Below are 23,142 nucleotides of genomic sequence, written 5' to 3'. Positions count from 1 at the left end.
CTCATTCTTTCAGCAAGCTTTTGTCAAGCACCTGCTGTATGCCCTTCTCCCTCCTTGGTCCTGGGAAGACAGTGGTGAACAGAGAGCAAGCCCTGCCCTTACAGAGTGGACATTCTAGAGGGGAAGACGGCATGAGCTTGAGCATGTCGTCCACCCTTAGAGGGGGCTGCCTCCTCGAACACACAGGCTTTACCCCGAGAGCTACTTGACTGGTGGCGAGGTCAGGAGCACAGGACCCCCACCAGATGAGCGTTCATCTGGAGCTCGGGTCAGCTGACCTTCCCTGCCACAGGCCTGGGCAAAGGGACAGCCACGTGCCCGAGCTTGCGCCTCACTCCCAGGACACCCCTGGGATCGGACCCACGAGGCCTGGCTCTCCCCGCTCCTGCCTCCCCCTGCCACCCGGGGCCCCTGGTGTCATCTGTCTGCCCTTGTCTGTGTCTCACCCCCGGGATCCGGGATGTCTCCTCTGCCCAAGGATAGGTTGTGGAATCCGGCCCTGTCAAAAGCTGATGAGGGCTATGATATTTTCTTTCCCCCAATGTTAATATGCTGACGCTAAGGGGACTTGAAACCATGTATGTCATTGGAGGAAGCGTTAGAAGGGCCAGGGCGTCTATGCCTGGAGAAGACTGGAAGGGGACATGAGAGCTGTCGGCAAGGATTTAGAGGCCTGTCATGTGGCCGAGGAAGCCAACGTGTTCCCAGCAGCTCTGGAGGGCCAGCTTGAGAGCGAGGGGGGATGGGGGGGGAGGAGTTCTAGGGAGACAGACTCCCCTCAGCACGGGGCACAGCAACCCTCCCTAACCATGCCTGTTGGTGGAGGGCCTGCCTCCTGCGACTTGTCACAGACAGGGCTGACCAGAGGGTTCGTGCATCGCTGGGGCCAGACTCCATGACGGCAGAGGTCCCTTCCAGCCCCAAACATAGTGATCCATGCTCTTGGGAATGGGGTCATTCTGGCTGACAGGCAAGGACACACGCCTGCACCCCCTTGATGGCAACAGCCCTTGCTGGCTGAGGACACCGTGTCACTTTCAGTCACCACATCAGTGCAATTTGCAGTGACAAGCCTTTGTTTTACCCCGGCTTCAAGGGCTGTGGGTGGACAGCCGGGGGCCTGGCGGGGAGGGGTTGGACTCCATGCCTGTGAGCTGACAGCAGCAGATCCTGGGGGTCCCAATCTAGGGGGTGCAACTTGCCTTAGCAACACAGCTCTTTCTTCAAATAGAACTTTCTACGAAAGCCCAAGATGTGAAACAGGGAAATGCTCTTGCTTTTTGGAAGAGGGCTTGAGGGACTGCAGCCTCATCTACTCGGCATCCACCTCTGTGGCCCTTGAGAAATCCCTAGGATCCCTAACAGTCCCAGAGAGCACACAAAGCAAAGAGAGCCGACTTTGAGCCAGACTGCCTAGGTTTGAACCCTTTCTCCACTACCTACTACCGGAATGACCTTGGACAAGGTTCTTAACCACCTTTGCATCTCCGTTTCCCCGTCTGCAAAATGGGGACAATCGTAATGCTTACTTCAGTTGCTGTTGTGAGGACTGAGTTGTTAGCTCGTAGGAAGCATCTGGAACACCTGGCTTATCATCAGAGGAAGGGTCAGCTCTTCCACAGATGAAGGCACTGACATCCAAGAGGCTGAGCGCCTTGCTCATGGCCACATAGCTGGTTAGTGGCCAGAACAGGGCCTCCACCAGTTTTCCTAGACTCCAAGCCCAGTGCTCATTCTGCCTGCCCTCAGCATGCTACTTGTTTCAAATGGGCACTCCCTGGATCTCTGGGGGCTCTTCTTAGCATGCCCACTGGCTTCTGGGATTGACAGGCTCCGTCCTCAGGGGCCCTCTACCTACAGCAGGGGTTGAGGAGCAGTTTTGAGAAAGACTTTTTTTGGCAAAGAGAGGAGCAGACCCCTTGCAGAATCGCCCCATGGCCAAGATGTACGTGGAGGGGGAGGTGGGAGGAGAGGGTGTGGGGGCGGGGCAGAAGAACCCAGCTGGAGCTTGGCCTCCTACCACAGCACCACAGCTACCAGACCAAGAGCCTGCTCCCTCTGGTCCTGCCCCTCCCCCACTCAAAAACCTTCCATGGCTCCCATGTCCTGCAGAATGCAGCAGGGCCCTCAGCCTGATAGACAAGCCCCTTTCCCATCAGGCCCCACTCCGTTCCCAGCCTCTCCCCTTCCACTTCACACCCACTAACCTAGACCAGCTCCTCAAACAGCATGCCTGCCCCCCCCCACTTCTTGCCTTTGCTCTTGCTTTTCCCTGTGCCCTCACCTCATAGCCATCCCCAGACCACACCAAGTACCACCTCCTCAGGGAAGCCTTCCCAGATAGCCCTCTAGTCCAGTAGTCACTTCTTCATTTGTGCTCCCAGAGCCCTCTGGGTACGGTCGAGAGAAAACTAACCCTACTAACTTTAATCGTAATATGTAACTATCGAGTGCTAGCAGTAACCCCATGGCGGGGGGTGCTACTCTTGTCTCTACTGGTAGACACTGAGTGGTTAAGACACTTGTCCAAGGTCACTCAGCTATGAAGAGGCAGAAACTGCACTCACACTTTGGTCTTTTCTCGGATATTTTGGAGTCTGGAGCCCTGGGCTGGGTGTTCTGCCACTCACTGGCTCTGGGGCACCTGACATGCTAAGAAATAATCAGCTGAAATCTTGCCTCTTGCCTGTCCCGCATGCCTCATGCGAGATTCTTAACAGATAGTGGTTGAAGAAAGCTCAGACCAAAAATGGAATTTATTTTATTTAAAAGTGAGTTTAACAGAGGAAGGTGTGAGGTCACTTGCTTTTTCAGCCCACATAGCAACCCCCTCCCAGACTCTTCCAGTGGGGCAGGGGCAGTTCCTGTGGAGAGAGCTGGAAAAAGTGCAGGTCCCCTTCCTGGGAGGTACATTTGCCCCTCTCTTTGCCACAGGCTTGAGTCTTGGGGCGCTGGGGGCGTGACCCGTGGTGTTATGGCCTTCACTCTCCCCACTTGTCTTGCCCCCTTCCCTCAGAAGCCTGGAGGTTAAAGATGGAAGCCTCCCATTCGGCAGATGTGGCCTTTCCAATCTTGCAGAGCTGTGTTCCTCCACCCCAGGAAGGGAAGGGCAGGACCAGGTCCTTGGTGTCTGCTAGTTGTCCAGGTCAGAGCTCCTGGGTGCTGTGGGCCCTGAGGCTGACAGTGAACTGGGTGCAAGGCTGGGCGGGGGCAGGGGCAGGGGGAGGCGACAGACTCAGGACAGGAGGAAGCTTAGTTGGCCTGGCAGGTAGACTGGTGGGGACCAGGCAAAGGTGGCCTTTTCCCACAGCTGGGAGGCTCAGGAAGTTGGGAAGGGAGAGGTTGGGCCTAAGCAGGACTCTAGGGAGAGCAGGTGGTGAACCGGCTGCCCAGAACACTAGAATGGCGGTAGGAGGGAGCCCCAGGGGCTCCGAGAGCTGGGCTAACCGCTGGGCCCTTCTCCACGAGGCCCCACAACCAAACAAGAGATACTGGGAGCCCAGAAGCTAAAACCACAGGAACCAAGACCAGACAGATACCGTCAACTCTTAATTACCCCCCTCACTGGCACCGAAAAGCCCATGCAGTCTCCTCTGTAAATAAACAGCGTCTACTTGCCTTTAGGACGCATCCTAGTGCATACATATTCACAGTGCACGTGCGATCTATGCTGCTTTCTTTCGACTCACTCCCCCACACGAGAATTTCTGGTGAAATTTTGCCTGCCTTGCATTTGGTTTGGGCTCGTGTTTGCAACCACCTGTGAGAAGGCAGGGAGGAGGTTTAATCCGCATTTACACGGGAGAAAACTGAGTGGTTCTGTGACTCGTCCAAAGCCACAGCGAGCAAGTGGTAGGATCTGCACAGAAACCTGGGGCTTTTGTCCCAGGGCAGGTGACGGGGCAAGCTCAGGGGGCTAAGGGTTAGGAGGGCAGGATGTACAGAGGCCACTTGGGTGGGCTTCCAGCCCAAGGAAAGCTGAGCTGAAGGGGGTGAGGGCTGGTCAGGGGGTTACAGAAATTCCCTTTTGGATTACACATGTCGCCGCTGAGTTTGGGCCAGACACTTCTGAGGGTCTGTTAGTGCCCATGGGGCAAATGTCCTCGGACATGGTGCCCTTTGGGCAAATGGGGCTGGAGTTGTGGCTCAGAGTATTGGAGGAGATGGAAGGGTGCTGGGCAGGAAGGGTGTGCTGAGGAAGTGGCTTTTTTAGGGGAGGTAGAAGTGTCCACTGAGGCCTGGCTGGGCAGAGGGTACACTTGGCCTCTCCCTTTGAGGTGTCAAGTTTGGGCAATGGTGCGGATCCTCTGGGCTCACACAGAGCCCATGCAGGGAGGGTGTGGGAGGAACTTCAACCTGCACAGTGCCCCCATTTTACAGATGAGGAAACTGAGTCACAGAGAAAGGAAGGAACTTCCCAAGGTCAGCCAGCAAGCCTAGCTGGGAGAGGAACTTGTGGCTCAGAGCTCCCAGTGTGGGGGGCCAGATGGTAGGGTAGGGTAATTGCTGGGCGGGGGGGGGGGGGCGGGGAGGGGGGGGCTCTGGGCTGAGGGAGGGTGGCCGGCCCTGGCCAATGAGGGTCTGACCTGTGTGTGTCCTCCCCAGGGGCGCCCACCCGCGATGTCCTGCTGGTCTCTGCCATTATCACCGTCAGCCTTAGCATCACTGTCGTCCTCTGCGGCCTCTGCCACTGGTGTCAGCGCAAACTGGTGAGGCTCCTGAGGGCCCCGGGGGCGGGGCCTGGCCCTGCACCCCGCCCCCCACAATTACTGGCTCCCGAACCCTCTCAAGGGCGCCCGCAGATGACCCACCTGCTCACGTAGTCAGGCCCATTTCCGTAGGAATTCACACGCACGCACGCACGCACGCACTGCGTTTGCCTGGGTGTTGGCCCCGTATGTCGTGTGTACACCCAGAACCACACACCTAGGGACACATTTGAGGACACGTGAGTCTCACGGGCATGCACACGCCCCACCTCCCGCAGGAAGAACCGTAAGCGCAGCCTGAGAATCGCCGCGGCCCCCTCCCACCCCGGTGCCTGGCGCCCCACCCCAACCCAGGGCTGGGCGTGGCCGAGCTGGGTCTCCTGGCCAATGAGGAGGCGCCGCCCGCCCCGCCCCACCCCCAACGCCCGCACATCCATCCTGGTTCTTGGGGTTTGTACAAGCACAAACGGCTTCTTTTCATTTTTAACGAGGGCTGGGGAATTAACGAGCAGGATTAGGCCATCAATAAGTAACGAGACCATCAGGAGGGACATTCATCACCCGAAGGCCCGAGAGGGGAAGCCGGCTGAGGGGTCTACCCTGCCCGCAGCCCGCAGCTCCCCGAGAGGGGCTGAGGGGCCGGCTGCAAGGCTAGACCACCACCCCGTTTCTCCCCATTCCCCCACCCCCAGTCCTGCTGCCCCAGCCCAGAAGTGCAGTGGGGACTTTGGGGGCTGCAGTGGGGCACCCCCAAAGGTGGACCCAGAGGTGTCCCACATGTTGGGCCTTTCCTGGGATTAGGTGAAGAAGCGTCCCTGACAGACACCTCCAACCCCTAGATTGAGAACGGTGGGAGTGGGGGCCAGGTGCCACATCTGGAACCCCCATTCTCTCCCTGCCCTGACACAGAGGGGCCTTAAGGACGAGGGGGGAGGGCCATGGTCGTGGGCACCATGTAGCTGGGGGCTTCAAGCCCCAATCCTATGGAAGAGAAGGGGCAGATAACCCAGCATGTCTCCTTCAGGAGAGGCAGACTCAGGAATGGAGAACATGGGTCTCCATCCTGGGACATTCAGCGTCAGGGAGCTTCTTCCCCTGGGGAGGAGCCATGGAGAAGGCCAGCTCGGGCCCCATGTGCCCTGAGTGTGAGTGCACGGGTAACCTGGGCCTGCTCTACGTGTGCAGGTGCGTGGAGCCAGGCTGGCCGCCCTGCATTGTTCCTGGATCCCCGGTGTCTGCGTCTGTCTCGGAATTTCAGAGGAGGTGGAGGAAGGGGCTTGGCCATGTGCCTGTGTGTGCGAGTGTCCTCAGAGGCCGTGGGAGGGGCTGAGCACACACGCACTGTAGCCCTGTGCATCTAGTTGCAGGGTCTGTTTGGCTGTCTGTATTAAAGTCCTCATTTGAAGGCCCAGGAAGGTGTATGAGCAGGCACTGCTGGTGACCTTGAGTGGGGGTCTGTGTGCTGAGTGTGCCGACTCTGAGGGTATTGGTGCAGTGCGTGTGTGTCTATTCACCCCTGCATGGTGGGATGTGCTTCATCTCATCAGATCTCCACCCCAGTGAGCTGACACTTGCTTCATCCCCACTGTCCTGGCCTCTCCTGGTAAGTGCTGCAGTGTGTGTGTGTGTGTGTGTGTGTGTGTGTGTGTGTGTGTGTGTGTTGTGGTGAGAGCCTCCCCCCCACCCCACTCACTTGGGGACCAGTGTTCACAGATGACAGCTTTTGTAGCAGGTGGCGGACTGCCCTCCCCGCCCTCCCCCCCCCCCCTGCCAGTGCGGGAGGCACTGCCCCTGGCCCCAGCCCCTCCTCCCAGCCTCCAGCCAGAAACTTCCCCAGGGGTCCCAGCCATAGTCGGTTGGTCTATCCCCTGCGACTTTCTCCCCTGAGCTGCCCAGCCCCACAACCCTCTCACAACTCCTCCCCTGCCCCCCACATCTGAAGAGCTGGGGAGCTTTCTGCCTGGGCTGTCTCTGTGCTTTCCGGGAGGGGCTTTCACATGGCCCTTGCACAGTTCCTGGGCTCTCCTTGCCTGCCCGGCCCCTCAGCAGCAGTGATGTGATACCCCGACAGTCCAGATCCCATTTCCAAACATTAATAACTTCCTTAATCTCCAGCTGGCTTTTTCCAGATCAGCCTGGCCAACCCCCTCCCTGAGAAGCAGGCTGGTGGTATTGGGTTCCCTTTGAGCCGCCCAGTGTCTCCTGGACTCTGCCTGGGTTTCCTGTCATTGCCCCCTTAACTTCACCCTGCCTCCCCCGAGCCCCGAGTCAAGTCCTGCCCTGGCTCCTGTTCCCCCACCCCCAGCCCCACAGTTCCTGCTGCAGAGTGATCATTGTAGCCAGAGGGGAAGGTTCCCTGAGCTGTGGAAGTAAGAGGGGCAGGCCCTGGATGAACTGGGGGACAGCCCGCCCAGCCATGCCTGGCCTTGGGGAAGGGGCAGTTGACCCACCTTAGAAGAAAGTGCTGCCTAGGCCAAGTTCTCCTGCCAAGACTAGGGAGAAAGAGGAGAGGGGTTGAGGGGTGGGGTTGGGGGGCCCTCAGCAGGTCCTCCCTGCCCCACACTGCCTGAGGTAGGGGGAGATTGGGGGGGAGCAGGTGGGGGGGGGACCCTCCCTGTGTCTTGCCCAGAGAAGGGCCCTCGGCCAGCGTGGGGCAGCTCCAGGTCCTGATCTTCCCAGTCCGGACTGGGCATTACTGGGGATTTGAACTTCTGGGTAATGATGGAGGAGAGACAGCTGGAGCAGAGAGAGGGCAGCTTTTGTGGACTCGGAGGATCCAACAGCTCTGTTTTTTTCCACTCTTAAAAGTTTTGGCTCGGAGGCAAGAGCCCGGGGCTGAGACCCCCCGGTGGGAGGGGGGCACTGGGGGGACACTCCCACGCTATCCATTCTGAGAACTGCTGGGTACCTAGAGACCAGACAGTCCCTGCCCTTTCGGGCTGCGTTCCCCCAGGGGCTGGGGGCACTGAAGTAAGTCAGGAGAGAGCTAGACATACCTGTGATGAGAGCCTAGAAGGATGAGGGACCTGGGGCGCATCCGTGACAAGTACCCCTTTTTGGAAAGGAGGAAAAGTAGGTCAGAGAGGACAAGGGACTTGACAAGGGTGACACGGGGAGGGTGCGGCGTTGCCGGGAGCAGGACCCAGGCACCCCTGAGACCTGGGGGCGCTGGAGGTGGAGTGAGGACTCTGCCCCTCCACCCACAGCATTCTGGGGGTCCGCTTCACCGCTGCCGGGCTCCCTCCGTGGGCGGCTCCCGTGCCCTGGAAGGGGCTGCCGCTGGTGGGAGTGTCGGGGACACGGCTGTGTGGCTCTTACTTTGTTTCAGGGAGGATGGAATCGTTGGCTGTTGTGGCTGTGGTGTGGGAGCACAGGACGGGATGTTGGGGAAACGTGTGTGCACGCATCAGGGTGTGCGTGTGCGTGTGCGTGTGTCTGAGCTGCCTGGCCCAGGCCCGTGGCCCGTGGGTGCGCGTGAGCTCACTCCGTGGCAGCCAGGAATGTTAATGGTGCCCAGCTCTGCATGAGCTAAATTTAGAAACCCAAACCGAGAAGGTGAACGGTGCTCACCTTCGCAGCGGCAGGCCCGGTCCCCACTGCAGCCACGGCCCTTCCCCTGGCCGGGGGACCTGGAGCCCCCACCCGGCCTGCCATGCCCTTTCCCCGCTCATGCTGGTGTGAGGAACTCTGGGGTGCCAGTGGGCAGCCTCTCTTCCTAAGGCTGCCTTCCTATAAAGAAGAGTGCTCAGGCCCTGCCCTGCCTCACTGCCCAAGGCAGGAGGACCCCAGGGAGCCCCCAGATGACGCTGGGTATGGTCCTGGGCCGGACCGGGCACAGGGCCCTCTCCCTGCCCCCGCCATTCACGTCACTGGCCACTGCCAACCTTGCCCCTGCAGGATGCCACCCCCACCATCTGGGGGTGGTGACGTGGCCAGTGTGACGTGGCCAGGCGCCTGAGAGCCGTCTGTCCGTGGCAGAGGGAGATGTGTTTCTGGGAGCTGGGCCAGAGCCCCAGGAGACAGGCAGCCGGGAGGGGCCCCATCCCTGGGGGTCAGGGGTACCCTTCGAGGGGCAGCGTGGTCCTCGAGCCTTATGGGCCAGGGAGCTACCAGCCGGCGAACAGATAGCAGTGGGGCTGGCCCCCCACATGGGTTGGTGACACCTTCACACGTGGGCCCCTGGACCTTGTGGCCAAGGCTGGGCCCCAGCCTGCTCCCCTCCCCAGGCCCATGCTGGGGAGGCAGGGAAGGCGCAGTGCTCTTTGCCCGGAGTGACCCTGGTGCTATCTCCACAGGGCAAACGCTACAAGAACTCCCTGGAGACTGTGGGCACGCCAGACTCAGGGCGTGGGCGCAACGAGAAGAAGACCATCAAGTAGGTGCCAGGCTTCCAGTTTGGGGCAGGAGCACACAGGCAGCCCCAGTGGGAGGAGCCTCCCCCCTCCCCAGAGCTGGCCACACACCCTCACACGTTGGCACCATTCTCTCTCCCTGCCCCGTGCCTGCACACTCCTAGTGCCTCCGGGTGGCTCGGGGGCTCCAGCTTTTTCTGCCCACGCCCCGCCCCCCCGCAGACCCTCACCATGTTCCAAGGACTCCAGCTCCCCATTTTCTGGCAACTGTCACTTCCAGCTCTGTCTGCCTCGTCCCTCAACCCTGGTTGCTGGTTCCTCCATCTACCCGCATATCACACACCATCTCCAGCACCCTCCTAGCTCCCCTGCATATCTGAGGGCCCCCCCCAGCCCCAGCTGGGATCCCCTCTCTCAGGGGGCTCAGGCTCTTCTCTAAGACCTCACCAGTGTCCTGAGGGTGACTTGGAAGGTGGGCAGACCTCAGTGCTGGGCCACTTGGGAAGCAGAGCAATGGGGACTCTTCCCTTCCCTGTCACTTCTGGTCCCCACGGCCTGTCTTGCTGCCTCTGCCTCACCCAGGCTCCCTGCTTGTGCTCTGAGATCCCCCTTCAAGGAGGCGGGTTTGCCTTCCACAGACCACCTTGGCCAGCCCACGGCACATGGTCGCTGGGACACACCCAGGGCAGCCCCCGCCACCAACCACCCTACCTGGCTAGAGGCTCTGGGAATGAGGGTTCTCTCTGGAGGGCTCCTCTCTGCTGAACCCAGGCCTGTGCTGGGAGGCCATTAGGCTGAGGTGGGGCTGGGTGCCCCTCCGTCTTAGCCTGGCCAGGGCCAAGCCTGCCAGCAAGGGGCTTTGCCTGAAGGGGAGCCGCCCCAGCCTTCCCTGACCCCCACTTCCTTCCTTTAACTCAAGGCCTGCACCAACCCTGCCCCACACCTTCCCTTCTGCGCCCCTTCCCACAGCCTAGTCCGCCCCCCGCTTCTTGTCCCTCTTCTCCCTTCTCCCTCTCCCCTGCTCCTGAGGGCTCCCTCCCTGCTCCTCCCCTGTTTTCAGCTCTTGCTCTAACCCTGTTTAGGGCCTTCACAGAAGCTTCCAGTGTGTGCCTTGTTGGGGGGGGGCGGGCAAGTGGAGGGGTGGGCCTGCCGAGGTTGGGGGTGGGAGGAGGTTCGGGAAGAGGCCTCGGGGAGCCTTTGAAGCTGGGTTTGGTTGCACACTCTCCGGTCTTCAAAGCCGAAAGCTGGCAGGTCTCAGGGGCTGATGCAGAGCCCAGGCCCCAGGCTTTCTGAAGGCAGGGAGGGACCATGTGGGGCCCAGCCCAGCACCTATGCCGCCTCCAGACCAGGCCCCTAACCCAGTTTGCAGCTGGGCCAGGGGGCCTGTCTCTGCCAAGTGACCATAACCTGGGCAAGTGTATGTTCTGGATAGTCATGGAAAGGGCCCGTGAGAGGGGATGGGATGCCCAGCAAGGGGGAAGGCGGGCAGCATGGGGTGCAGCAGGCTCTGCAGGCTGGGACAGCACCCACGAACGCTCTCTGAGACAAAGTGAGGGCAACAGTGGCTCTCCCCTCTTCTCCACAGCCCTGCAGCCGCTGCCACCTCCCACCCTGCTGAGCTGTCAGAGCCTCTGCCTCAGGGGAAGGGAGTCACCATTCCAGTCTACAGGCCCCTAGGTTCCTAGGCCTTTACCTCTTGCCAGGGCCCAAAGCCAGTCGAGTGGCAGGAAGCAGGGCTTACCCATTGCACAATCTCCACATGGGCTTAGGAGCTCCTCTGAAGGGATCTTTTGTCAAGGATGCTGGGAAGTTGCATTCTTTAGCAGTGGTTCCCAAACTGTGTAAATGATTAATAGTTATTCCATGAATCACTGAGGTTTCATCGGTTTCATGGCCAACTAAGTTTGGGAAACACTGCACACTCTATCTCCCTCTTGGAGATACGGGTATTCATTGACCCATTAGAGGCTCTGAGAAGTCCTGCAGTAAAGGAACCTGTGTTTCCAAAACTTTTAAAATTAAAGATGGTCTTTTCCAGTACTGCAGCAGACAACATGAGGGACCCTGGAGCTCCTTGGAACGGAGGGTGGGAGACCAGCCCGGCAGTGATGACCCTGGTGGCTCTTTCTCTCCAGGACCTAGGATTGATTTGATGACACTTGATTTTGGAGATCTGGAGGGGGGCAGGGGGAGGGAGGCCTTCCAACTGGTTCCCTCTCTCGGTTACACTGGAGGAGGGGGACCAAAGGATGTCTCTGGCAGGAGCAGGGTCTTCCGTTGAGGGGGGCCTCCCCAGGGAGGGGCCGCCCGGTGCTGAGGTCTGTCTTGCCTCCCTTCTCAGTCTCCACTGTGCCACTCACAAACTGGCTCAGGACTCTGGCTTCGAACCCGGTGTACAGAGTCCCTGTGAGACATTTCCGAGGCGCACTCTGCTCCAGACAGACAGACGCTGTCCACACCCCCTTGGGCCAGGACCACCATCTCCTCTGGGCCTGTGGTGGCCGCCCAGCTTCTCTCCTTTGTTCCCAAGTCTGAGGCTAAGAACCAAGGTCAAGGTCAAGCTCTGGTGTGGCGTCGGTGTGGGGGAAGAGAAGCAGGTGCCCCAAGAACACGTTTGCTCCTTCTTGAGGGGGTGTGCCTCCCCACAGTGGCCTCCTCCACAACAGGGCCCCCTCGCCTTGGCCTTGAGCAGCGGCACAGCCTCAGCACAGGCCAGGCCCACCCCCAGAACCTCCTAGAGCCCCTTCCCCTAGATGCGTTTCTGAGGGCTCAGGCATGGCTCCCTTCCAGAGTGTTCCTTTGGCCTGTTTCTTCTGCCTTTCCTCTCCCTATGCTCCGAGACCTGCTCCTCGGGGCCCCAGGAGCCTGACAAGGTGATGGAGCCCCTTGTCTGAGGCTTCTGCAGCCAGCCCCCAGAGGAAGTCCCCGCATTCTCTGTGCTTCCAGCCTATCTGCTTCATTGGTATGACTTGTCTCAGAGCAGAAGGAGGTGGGAAGACTGGGGCAAAGGGTCCCTTCCAGACCTAGCAGCTCCACCCTGGAAAGGATCAGGGGCACAGGGAGAGGCTACCCGGGCTGGCAGGTCAGGTATGTGTCAAGGGCCCGGGGCTGAGTCTGCCCATCAACCCCCACAGAGAAGGGCAGGCTCCCTCCACACGGGCCCCAAAACATTGGACCTGGAGGGCTCCGGTGACTCTGGTCACGCCCTCAGCAAGGTCAGAGGCCTGGAGACCTTTCTCTTTTCTGGGGGGGCCACCCAATCACCACATCTGCATTGAGTGGAGAATGTCTTCAGCTCAGCTGAGATCCCACCAAGCTCACACAAAGGCTGTGTCCTAGGAGGAGAGAGAGCAGAGGAGGCTGGGGGTACCTCAGGCCAACAGGAGGAGGAGAGAGATGGGCAGGGAGCCGGGCCTGCCCCAGGAGCGGCTCCGTGGAGGTGGATGGAAGAGGGGAGAACCTTGGGTCTCCGCTGTGGGAGAGCTGACAGCCCAGCGGTTACAGCCAATCTTCTGGTTTGGCAGGCAGGGAGACTGAGGCCAGGAGCGGTTGGGCCCCCGGACAAGTCGGCAGCAGGGCCTGATCTACCTTTCAGCTCTTTCCAGCCAGAAACCAGCACTCTGTCCTTCTCCCGCTCCCCGCACCAGCCTCCCCCACGCCTGTCCCCAGCCCCCTCTCCCCCCAGCTCCCCTCTCATCATCTTTCTCTCTCCCACCAGCTTCCCGGGCTCGAGGCTCCAGCGTGCCCACCTGCAGCTCGCCTCCTTTCTGCGTGGCTTCTCCCGGCCCTCGAGTGTGTGAGCGTGTGCGGGCGCGCAGGCGGGCGCGTGCGTGTGTGTGAGAGAGAGTGTGTGTGTGTGAGTGTGTGTGTGTGTGTGTGTGTGTGTGTGTGCGCGCGCGCGCACTCATGCACTCGCTCGCTCGGGGCGCAGCTGCCGCCTCTCTTCCTCCCGCAGGAGCAGACCCTGGCCCTCTCGGCTCTCTGTGGCTCTCTGTGTGTGCAGCCCCGGGGGCCCCTGTTCCCTCTGCCCCTGCAGGACTTGCAGTTCTTGTTTCTTCTTGTATCTCCCTGTTTTCTCCCCTCTCTCTCTGCCCCTCCAGCGATCTAGACAGAGACTTTTGGAATAACAATGAGAGCACAGTGCAGCAGAAATGGAGCTCCTATCCTCCCAAGGAGTTTATTCTAAACATTTCACCCTACGCCCCTTATGGCGACCCACGACTGTCCCTCAAGTGAGTGACTTTACCTGGTTTGATCCTATGTACCGAGTATCCGCGCACGCCCTCCTTCCCCTCTGGCCCTCACTTCCCTCCTGCTCCTGTCCCCGCCCCCCTCCGCCCCGGACTTCCCCACCGGTGCACCCATGGGCAGGCCAACCATGGAGACGAGCAACCCCTCCTGCCTCCCCTCACCTGCCTGCCCCTCTCCCGTCCCCTCCCCCAGGGCCAGCCGAGCAGGAGAGCCCCCTCCGCAGCCACACCCGGCCCCCCAGCGGGTCTCCCCCCCTCTGTGCAGTCAGGATGGGGTTGCCCGTTTGGTCCCTCCCTCTCGGCGTGGCTCGCTTTCTCCTCCCCGCTGTGTGCTGCTGCCCTGGCTGCTCGGTGGTGGTGCTCGGTGGTCGGTGGTCGGTGGTCGGTGGTCGTGGTGGCGGTGGTCGGTGATGGCGGTGATGGTGGTGGTGGTGATGAACTCTGACTAACACGGCTTTCTCTTTCTCCCTGCCTTGGGGCCTCCTGGCCTGGACAGCCCGCTCTTCCTCCGTCGTTAACCCTTCGTTGTCCTGTGGGATAGAGTTGGAGGTGGCTGCCCTCCCCCCACCCCCGCCGCCCCCGCCCCAGGCGGTGGGGAGGGGCCGCCCCTCCGTTGTCGTGGTGCGTTGTTCTCCGACCCCAGCCCGCCCGGCCCCCTCTCTCCTCTCTGCAGGCTCTGCTGTTAACCCACTTGCAGTGCTGATGTCTCTCTCTCTCTCTCTGTCTGTCTCTTGTCCGTCTGTCTCTCTCCTCCTCTCTCACTGTCTCTTTCTTCCTTTTATCTGTCATTGTTTTTCTCCCTCTCCCACCCCCACCCCCACGTGTGGCCCGCCCTCTCCCCCCCCACCGCCACCCCCGGCGCCCCTCTGGCCCGGCTGCCTCCCGCGTGCCTCCAGTGGCACCCTCCTGTCGGGCGCCAAGGTGGCCGCCGCGGCGGGGCTGGCGGTGGGGCGGGAAGGCCGGCCGGGGGAGAAGCCAGCGCTGGTGCCGCCACCCAGAGAGGACACCTCGAGAAGCGGCGGGGCTGCCCCCAGCGAGCCGGGCAGCGGTGGCAAGGCGGGGAGAGGCCGCTGGCGGACGGTGCAGAGCCACCTGGCCGCAGGGAAGCTCAACTTGTCCAAGTGAGTCATGGCCCTGTGGCCGCTGGAGCCGTGAGCTCGGGTCGGCCCCCGCCGGGGGGGGACAGTGGGACCCCCCCGGCATGCCCGCTGCTGCCCCCAGAGGTGCCGTCCTCGGCCCCTGGCTCATTTCATCCCTTCATGAGACGCGCATCATCCTTGCCATCGGGCACAACTAACAGCCATACGGTGTCAGTGTCGCATCCCAGCCTCCGGCTGCTGCCCACCCCCCCCCATCAGTCTCTTTCCTTGCCAGTGACCAAGCCATTCCATTTTCTGCCCCCCGAGGCGGCTTCATTTCAATCCTCAGGTCATCCCATCCTCTTTGACTGGCCGCCCCATCCAGCCGTCAGGTCATCCCTCCGTGGGCCACCCGTGGTTGCTCAGCCATTGGACCATCCCATCCCTGGGGAGCTGGCCCACTCTCAGCCTGTGTTTGATGCCACTCATCTGCCACCGGGCCTTCCCTCTTACAACCAGCAGATGGCTCTAGACCCAGAGGCTGAGCCGTTCCATTTTTGACCATCTGGCGCCTCCACCGGCTTGTACCCGCTCTTGTCTGCACCATTTCCGCATCTGTCCCGCAGGCCCACCATGAGCAGCTGGGCTGTCCCCACGGGTCCGTCCTCACCTCAGCCACCCCATGGGCTGTCCCAGTCCTGGGCAGCGAGCGATCCCACTGGCAGCTGGTGGGTGGTGTGTTCTTGGCGGTTGGGTTGCTGAGCCCCCCGGCTAGCTTCTCTTTTCTGACCAGGGTGGTCTGGACTGCAGACAGAAGAGCCATTTCCCTTTTAAAAGCTCTCTGAGCTTGCCAAACAGGACAGTCCCTCTCTTGGGCCATGGACATAGGGATGGCCCCTGTTCACAGCAGAAAGTGTATTCTCTCCTCCCCCAGCATGGGGCTGCTTTATTCTCATCTTGGCTTTTAGAAACTTCCATGTCCCCGCAGCTGAGCCCTTCCAGGCTCTAAATCCTTTGAACTATGACCATTCTCACCCACTGGGATGTAGGTTCCATTTTCAGCTATTCGAACTGCCTCATTCCCAGCTAAGGGAGCAGCCTCTCACTTAGGAAACCGGCAGCCCTGACCCCTTCTTAGCTGGGGGCTGTCCTGTTGCCTTCATTCAGCACCCCACCCCGCCCCTGGTTCTCTTTAGAAGGCCTATGACTCCTGCCTTTGGGACCACTGAGGGCCACTGTGCTGAGACCGTATTGCTTGTTGGCCTGAAGGCACACAGGCCCATTTCTCCCCTGACGTCGAGCCTCAGGAAGGTCTCGGAGGGAAGCCCCACACCCCCTCGGAGAGCCAGGCCCAGCACCCCGCCCTCCCCAGGCTGCTCTGGCCACAGACTCCAGGCTGGCTGAAGGCTCCATGCCATCCACTGGCTCCAGGCGTGGAGGCACCAATTTTAGTTTCCTGTGACCGAGAGGTTGTAAATTGGACTAATTTTGGATGTGATAGGAAACCAAAATGAGGTCAGCAAGGAGGAGGAGGAAGCCATCCAACTGTCGTCCACCCCTGCCTCGGCCTGCCCCCAGGGAGCTGTGGGCCTACCTGGCCGGCCAGGCCTGGGCCTGTCCCTGGTGGTAGCCCAGGCTCCAGACCTGAGCTAGGCAAGGCTGCTGCCTCCTCCAGGACCCCAGCTCCCAGCTAAAGCCATGTTTTGCCTCTCTCTCTCTCTCTCTCTCTCCCCCCTATCTCTTGTTCTCTCTCTCTCTCTCATTCTCTCTTTACTATTCTCTGACTTTCTCTCCCTCTTTTGCTCTCACTCTTTCTTTCTTTCTCTCTCTCTAGCCCGCAGGGGCAGCTTAACTGTTGTCCTTTAGTTCCCATGGTAGGCTCGGGAGGGAGCAAAGCTGAGGTCTGGCTGCAGTGGTGAAAGCGGCTCCAAGGGCCCTGGGGCCCCTCCTGCAGGCAGCCCCGGGGGGGGGGGGGTACCTGGCTGCCCTGTGGTTCTAGACCAGGAGTTGGCAAGCTTTCTCTGTAAAGGGCCAGATAGGAAATGCTTAGGCTCTGCAAGTCACATAGTCTCTTTTATGCCAACTCAAGCCTGTCACGGCCATAGACAGGATGCAAATTAGTTTGTTCCAGTAAGACTTTATTTACAAAGACAGGTGGTGGACCAGATTCGGCCCACAGGCCATAGTTTGCCAACCCCTGCCCTCGACCACTGGATCGGGAGACGGAGGGAGGGGACAGAAGAGGAGGTTGGGACCTCTGAGGCTCTGGCCCTGCCTATGGGGTGTGCTGAGGTCTCTGGCCAGGAGAACGAAACAGGCAGGTTGCCTGGGGAGGCCAGGGGTCTCTGACTTTTCCTACCTCCATCTCCTGAGACATTTGCAGGTACCACTGGCACGGGGAGCGTTAGCTGAAACACATGTCCCTGGGCCCGACCTCATTAGGTCCTCATGGCAACCCTGGGACAGAGGCGGCTCAGGGATGATTTTCCACCCCGGGGTTTTATGAAGACACTCAGATGAAGAAACTGAGGGGTGGACTCACTTTTCCAAAGTCCTGCGGTTCGGAAGCAGCAGAGCTGGGGCTTGAACCTGGGTCCCTCTGACCTCATACTGCCTCTGATCAGCCATGCCCTGCTTCCTGCCTGTCCCTGCCCCCTTACCAGCATTTTTCAGGGATGCCTGTGGGCCTGCTAGGAGGCGCCCCCTCTTGAAAACGTATAGCCACCCTGTTTTCCATCAGAATTGGGGCAAAGTGACCAGACAAGTGGTTCCTGGGGCTCCCACCTCATCTGCTCCTTTCCCGGGTTCCCTCTTCTCCCTGGAGTCACTCCCAAGAGATCAGGAATGGACACTGCATCTCAGAAACAAGGGACCCTGGAAGGAGGGCAAAGGTCTGCTCCGGAGCCTGAATCCTGAGGCAGCCCTGGCCACAAGGCAGAGGCCCGAGGACAGAGGGGTGTCTGAGGACAGTCCCCAGCCTCCGTGGCCCAAGCATAAGAACCGCCGGCTTTCCCTGCCCTGCCGCACGTTACTAGGCCAGCTCTGCACTGGCCTGGATTTCCTCGGGTCTCCAAAGGCCGGTCGTACTTCGATCACAGAGGCAGACTTTCCTGGGGTCCCCCAGCGAGACCGCGGGAGGGGGCGGAGCAGCTCCCTCCCCCCACTGCCGTTGGGCACGCCAGGCCCAGGGCCCCGGGGACGCCTTCACCACGCAGCCTCCACAGCTCCCGCGGCTCAGACAGGAGGCGTTGGAGCATCAGGCGAGCCAAGGCCAGAGGGCGGGCTGGGCAGGGCCAGCAGGGGCTGGGGGGCCGGGGGGAGGGGCTCAGGGCGGGCGCGGGGTTCGGTGGCCTCCTGAGTGAGGTGGTGGCAGAGCTACAGCACAGCGGTGGCAGCAGGGATGGAGGCCCGGCGAGGTCCGGCAGAGCGCGCCCTGCACTGGGGCCTCCCAGTCTTGACCCTCGGCTTCTTTCTCCTCCACTGTGATCCCTTCATCTGCTTCTCCTTTCTCTCCTCTCCTCCACCCGCCCCAAGTTTCGAGGACTCCACCCTGTCCACGGCCACTACCCTTGAGTCTATCCCCAGCTCCGCGGGAGAGCCGAAATGCCAGCGACCCCGCACCCTGATGCGGCAGCAGAGCCTGCAGCAGCCGCTGAGTCAGCACCAGCGGGGCCGGCAGCCCAGCCAGCCCACCACCAGCCAGAGCCTGGGCCAGCTGCAGGCCCACGCGGCCTCGGTGCCGGGCCCCAACCCCCGGGCCCATGGCCGGGGCCAGGCTCGGCAGGGCACCTCGGCCGGCTCCAAGTACCGGGCGGCCGGCGGCCGCAGCCGCTCCAACCCAGGCAGCTGGGACCACGTGGTGGGGCAGATTCGAAACCGAGGCTTGGACATGAAATCCTTCCTGTAAGTCCCCCCCTTGAGCGGGCCGGCCCCCACCTCCCGACCCAGTCTCTCTGCCCTCATCTCCTTGGGAGCGGCTGGCCCTGCCCTGGCTCCAGGCCCTCCATCTCCGCGGCAGGAGCAGACTCGGCCCACCCCTCCCCAGCCTCCTGTGGCTCGAGGCTCCGTGCCTGCAGCCCCCCATGGAAGGATTCTTACCTGGGCCACCCCTCTGAGGACCCCGGCTCCTCCCCCTTCGGTGCCTCCCAGGGCTCGGAGAAGGTCCTTCCCCCAAATGTCAGTGGGGACCCTGGACAATGCCGCTGAGACCTGAGGCCACCTGGTCCGCTTCCTCTTCCTGCTGGTCGCAGGCTGCTCCTGGCCTCCCTGCTAGCCTCCCCCCCTCCTCCCAAACCTGGGCTCTGGCCCTGCCTCCGAGCCTCCAGATCACCTCTTCCCTGTAACCCGACTCAGCTCACCTTCCTGCCCCGCACTTCCTCCCTCCCTCTCACGGTTCCTGCCATCAGCCCAGTCCTCTGCCTCTCTGACCTTCTCCAGCCACCTGTCCTCCAGCTCCCAGAATGACCCATGCCCTGAGGACAAACCTCAGATGTTCCCCCCAAAGCTTTAGAAAAGGTTCTTTGTAAGTCAGAGGCTTCTCTCAAGTGTACAGGTCTGAGAAGTAACCACAGGCCATGGGTATCTAACTGTAGCCATTCCTCATCACCCCCCATCCCGTGCTGCCCTGCCCCACATGTAGGGGCCCTGCCCAGGGCGCCCCCCGCTCTGGCATCACTCTGGGCCTCGGCACTCACTCTCAGAGCCCAGGGCAGACCTGGGCTTTTGCCCCTGATATCCCTCGCCTCCTCCGGCCTAACATGACCTTCCTTCCAGGCTCTGGGGATTATTCCCATCGCCCAGGTCTTCCCTGGGAGCACTTTTCATGGAGCAAGAGACCAGCACTAAGCCTGGGAGAGGAGAAAGGAGGAGGAAGGGGAAGGGCAAGATGCAAGGCCCAGCTCATTGGCAAGATGTGGGGATTCTGAAGGCAAGCAGGTCCCTCCGAGCTTCCTAGCTCTCCAGCTGAGACCCCAGCCCAGGCTTCCAGGGCAGACGGGAGTGCTGTCCCTGGCAGGGGCCCCCCAACAGAAGAGGCCTTGCCATGCCAGCTTCCCACATCCGTGCAAGTGGCCCATGGCCCTGGCTGGCAGCTCGTGCGGCCCGTGCCTCTACTTGGCACATCCAGGCAGCACATCTGCCGGGGCTCTCCCTGACCCAAGGACCCTTGGGGATCCAGCTGGTGCCTGCATGAGACAAGATGCCCAGCAGAGCCTCCTGGCTTCCAGGCGGTGGTTTGTCTGGGAACAGATACAGTGGCACTGGTGTGGATCAGGAGAGTCGAGGGAATGGGTTCTTCTGTGGCTTGGACAGAACTGGGAGCCAGCAGGCCCCCGCACCCCTCTGCTCCTCCTGCCCTCCGGCTGCTCTTTGCACAGCTGTCACCCTGCTTCCTATTCTAGCAGCCATCAGACTGGGGCAGGGGCCATCCCCAGGCCCTGGGAAGAAGGGAGCCCGCTGCAGGAAAGCCTCTGTGTACCGACCCTTCCCTGCCCGCCGCGCCCCTGCTCAACTGGGATTTGCTGAACGGTGCCCCTGTGCCAACATCCTCAGTCCACACTGCTGCCCCCACCACGGCTTTATGGGCCCCTCGCCTTCTGGCCACCGCTAGAGATCACCCAACCCCCCACCTCCTCCACTTGTCATTCCTCCCGGCAGGGGTCGGCAAATTTTTTTCTGTAAAGGGCCAGATTATAAATATTTTAGGCTTTGTGGGGCACGTGGTCTCGATCACATTTTTTTAAAGCAATGCTTTAAACACGCACAAGCCATTCTTAGCTTGTGGGCTGTAGAAAGACAGGCCACCAGCTGTACTTTGCCCACCTCTGACCCCCCGCCTTACAGTTTATCTGGTGTGCTTCTGAGGCCCTTCTCTTGTCCCAGATGCTGCTGGTCTACGGAGACAGCCGGGGTGGGAGGGCTAGCCAGGCCTCCCAGGACCCGACCCCCTCTTGCAGGGAGGATGGTGCTCCTCCTGCTTAATGGGTGTGACACCCCCCCCAATACCACCAGCTTCTCCCCAGACTCTCCTCTTGCCCCTCGTTCTCACCCTTGCAGCCTGTGTTGCTGGGGAGAATGACAAATTGGGAATTTATGCAGAGGAGCCGTTTTGTTTTTAAGAAGAGCAAAAGGAGTATCTGAAAAATGCATTAACCAGGGAAAAAAACATGTTGTTTTCGTTGGGTTCTCCTTCCCCCAGCTCAACCCAGCTCCCAAGCAGCCAAATGGAATTTTACCAACAGTAAAACAGTACCGGTGGGCAGAGAACAAAGAAAACAAGGATTTGTCCTGAGGGAAGGGGGAGTTGTTACCCAAAAGTTGGATGCCAGCACGAGTGTCAGCCTGGAGTAATGTGCCCAGGACAAAGATGTATGACATGGAAGGCGGTGCAGCCACTTAGCTTCCTCCCCTCCCTGGGCCCCCACTGCCATCTCCCATTTTCCCTGCGCCCCGCCCTCCCCCCCCCCCCCCCCGCAGGTGCCACGTCTCACCTGCTTGAGTTCCCTTTCCGACAACCTCTCTAGGAAATAGCCACAGCCGCCTCTTCCTGTCTAAACCTTGCCCCCCTGGACGGTGGTTGAAAGGCAGACTTCCCAACCCAGGATCCCCCTCTCTGGAACATTCTGTTAGGCTCACCATCCTTTCCTTGGCCCTTCCTGAGACATGCTTTCCTCCCTGCCCCATCTGAAATCCCCTTCTTCCTTTGTTCGGATGAGAGACGCAGGGCTGGACGAGCTCCACAAAATACCCAGAAAATGCCCATGAACTCATGATTTTGCAGGGCAGCAGGTCACCTTTTGTCCCTGGAAAATGCCGGGAGACCCCACAGTTGCCCAGGGGTTCTCTGAGAATGCCGCCTATGAAAAAGTCACACCTTGACCTCTGGCCCCACGCTGCTGCCCACATGGCAGCTCCTTGTCCACCTGGACGGAGCCTCCCTCAAAGCAGGATGGCTCCAGCCCCTTCCAGATCTTCCTCTCTGCAGAAATTCCTCCAGACCTTGCCAGCCAGGTTCCTGCACTTTCTCTCTCTCCACCTTTGCTTTTTGGTGACTTCTGGACTACTTCTCCGAGGAAAGGCCCCTGAACTGGACCCAAAAGCATTGGTGGTTATTCCCTGGATCTCCGGGAAGGGGGACTCAGGAGAAGGCCCATGACCATAAGCCAGACTCAGGAGAAGGCCAGCACACCATAAGCCAGAAGGGACTTCCGTTCTCCTCTGATGGGCTGTGTGTTCAGGGACCCCCTCCTGGTGTCAAGAACATCTGGCGGACCATGACCCAGAGATGTCTTTATTAGGAGCACAGGGTGCAGCACCCATTGGATTTCCAAACTTTCTAAGAACCTCCCACCTGGGAACCCAAACCTGCCTGCCCTTCCCCATGCAAGATGGCGATGGAGCCCCTCTCTCTTCTCCCAGGGGCCCAAATGGCCAGAGCGAGTAGCTCCCCTCCCCCGGCCTTCCCCGAGCCTTCCTCGGCAGTCTTCCTCGGCAGCGTCTGGGGCACATGCCGCTTCAGCGGGCCTCGGGCCAACCCCGTCCCAGAATCTCTCCAGAGCGACCCGCTCCCTGGCTCCGAGGCAGGCTGGGTCTCAGGCTGTGGACACCTCCCCTCATCCCCTCCCTTTCCGCCTCCACCCGCCTCTGCTCTACAACTTTTGACAGTGCTAAAGTGTGTGGTTTCTCTCCTGCAGGGCCAGTTTCTTACGCATTTTTCTTCTCTCTCTTTGTCTCTGTCTCTGTCTCTCTCTTTCCCCTCCCTGCCCCCGCCTGTGGGGCCTCCTCGTTTCCTCCCGGCTGGTGGGCTGCCCACCTCGGGCAGGGAAGGCAGGATGGTGGTGCTATCCTTGGTCTTAGGGCTTTCGGAACAGGATGACTTTGCCAATATCCCTGACCTGCAAAACCCAGGAACCCAGCAGAACCAGAACGCTCAGGGGGACAAGAGGTACGAGCTCAGGCGAGGGCCTGCGGCGGCCGCGGCAGAGATGGAGGCGTGGAGAGGCTGCCGGCCTCCACCAGCCCTGCCCCGGCTGCTGGATGAGGCGGCGGTGCCCTCAGCGATCCTGGAGCGGGAGGACAGCCCCCTCCCCAGCCGGTGCCCTCACACACGCCACCCCGGGCTGTCCCTGGGGTCCAAGGCCAGTGTGGCCGTCCTGGGACCATTCTGGATCAAGCCTGCTCCCCAGGCATGCTTGCCCTCGCCCGGAGCAAGTCAGCCTTTCTGCCCCATCTCTCTGCTTGGCTCCCCCCCACACCTCTTGCTGCCCCTCATTTTCCATCTCTGCCCCCCCAACCCCGAAATCCCAGTTTCTCTGGTGGTTGGTGGGCGGGGGGGATGTAGGGAAGGGGCACCAGCCTGTTCTCCCTCATCCCTGCCACCTCAACCTCCCTCTTGCCTGGAGGTCCCGCTGGGGTGACGGTAGCACCCCCTCACCGCAGGGGTACTGCACAGGTGTGGCTGAGCTGCTTGGCTGATTGAAGAGGAGCCCCTGGTGGGGAGGGTGTGGGGCATGGGAGACGCGTGGGGACCAGAAAGAACCGAGAGGCAGCCCTGAACCTGAGGTACCAGGAGGAGGGAATAGGGGGAGAGCCCGAGAGCAGACCTGTTTGCTCAGGCGGAGCAGAGGCCTGGGCATTTAGCCGTAGTGTTGCCATCAGGAACTCAGGGAAGCGCCTCCTGGTGCCTCCCGTCTCAGGGAGGGCGTGGAGCACTCGCGGGGAAGGAGATGGGGGAAAGGTCGGAGGGCCGGAGGCT

At 60.8% G+C, this 23,142-nt stretch overlaps 1 protein-coding gene across 16 annotated transcripts in view; it reads left to right on the top strand.

The window, feature by feature from the left end:
• The window catches only part of SYT7 (synaptotagmin 7), a 63,119-nt gene that overhangs the window by 19,369 nt on the left and 20,608 nt on the right, over positions 1–23,142 (top strand). For 3 of the 16 annotated variants that reach the window (XR_004819415.1, XR_004819416.1, XM_035722826.1), the window contains exons 2-8: positions 3,017–3,145; positions 4,606–4,709; positions 9,005–9,084; positions 13,162–13,293; positions 14,208–14,432; positions 17,925–18,293; positions 22,210–22,332. Coding sequence is in view for 14 of the 16 variants with exons in the window: in XM_035722826.1 (XP_035578719.1) it covers positions 3,017–3,145; positions 4,606–4,709; positions 9,005–9,084; positions 13,162–13,293; positions 14,208–14,432; positions 17,925–18,293; positions 22,210–22,332 (1,162 nt within the window). In the remaining 2 variants the exon portion in view is untranslated. Of the gene's footprint in view, positions 1–3,016; positions 3,146–4,605; positions 4,710–9,004; positions 9,085–13,161; positions 13,294–14,207; positions 14,433–17,766; positions 18,294–22,209; positions 22,333–23,142 lie in introns of those variants that run through there. The other 13 variants (XM_035722829.1, XM_035722827.1, XM_027579482.2 and 10 more) reach the window with 11 other exon arrangements.

The sequence above is a fragment of the Zalophus californianus genome, chromosome 11, assembly GCF_009762305.2.
Source record: "Zalophus californianus isolate mZalCal1 chromosome 11, mZalCal1.pri.v2, whole genome shotgun sequence".
NCBI lineage: Eukaryota > Metazoa > Chordata > Mammalia > Carnivora > Otariidae > Zalophus > Zalophus californianus.
The sequence above is the reverse complement of the archived record's forward strand: the minus strand, read 5'-3'. Positions and strand labels throughout refer to the sequence as shown.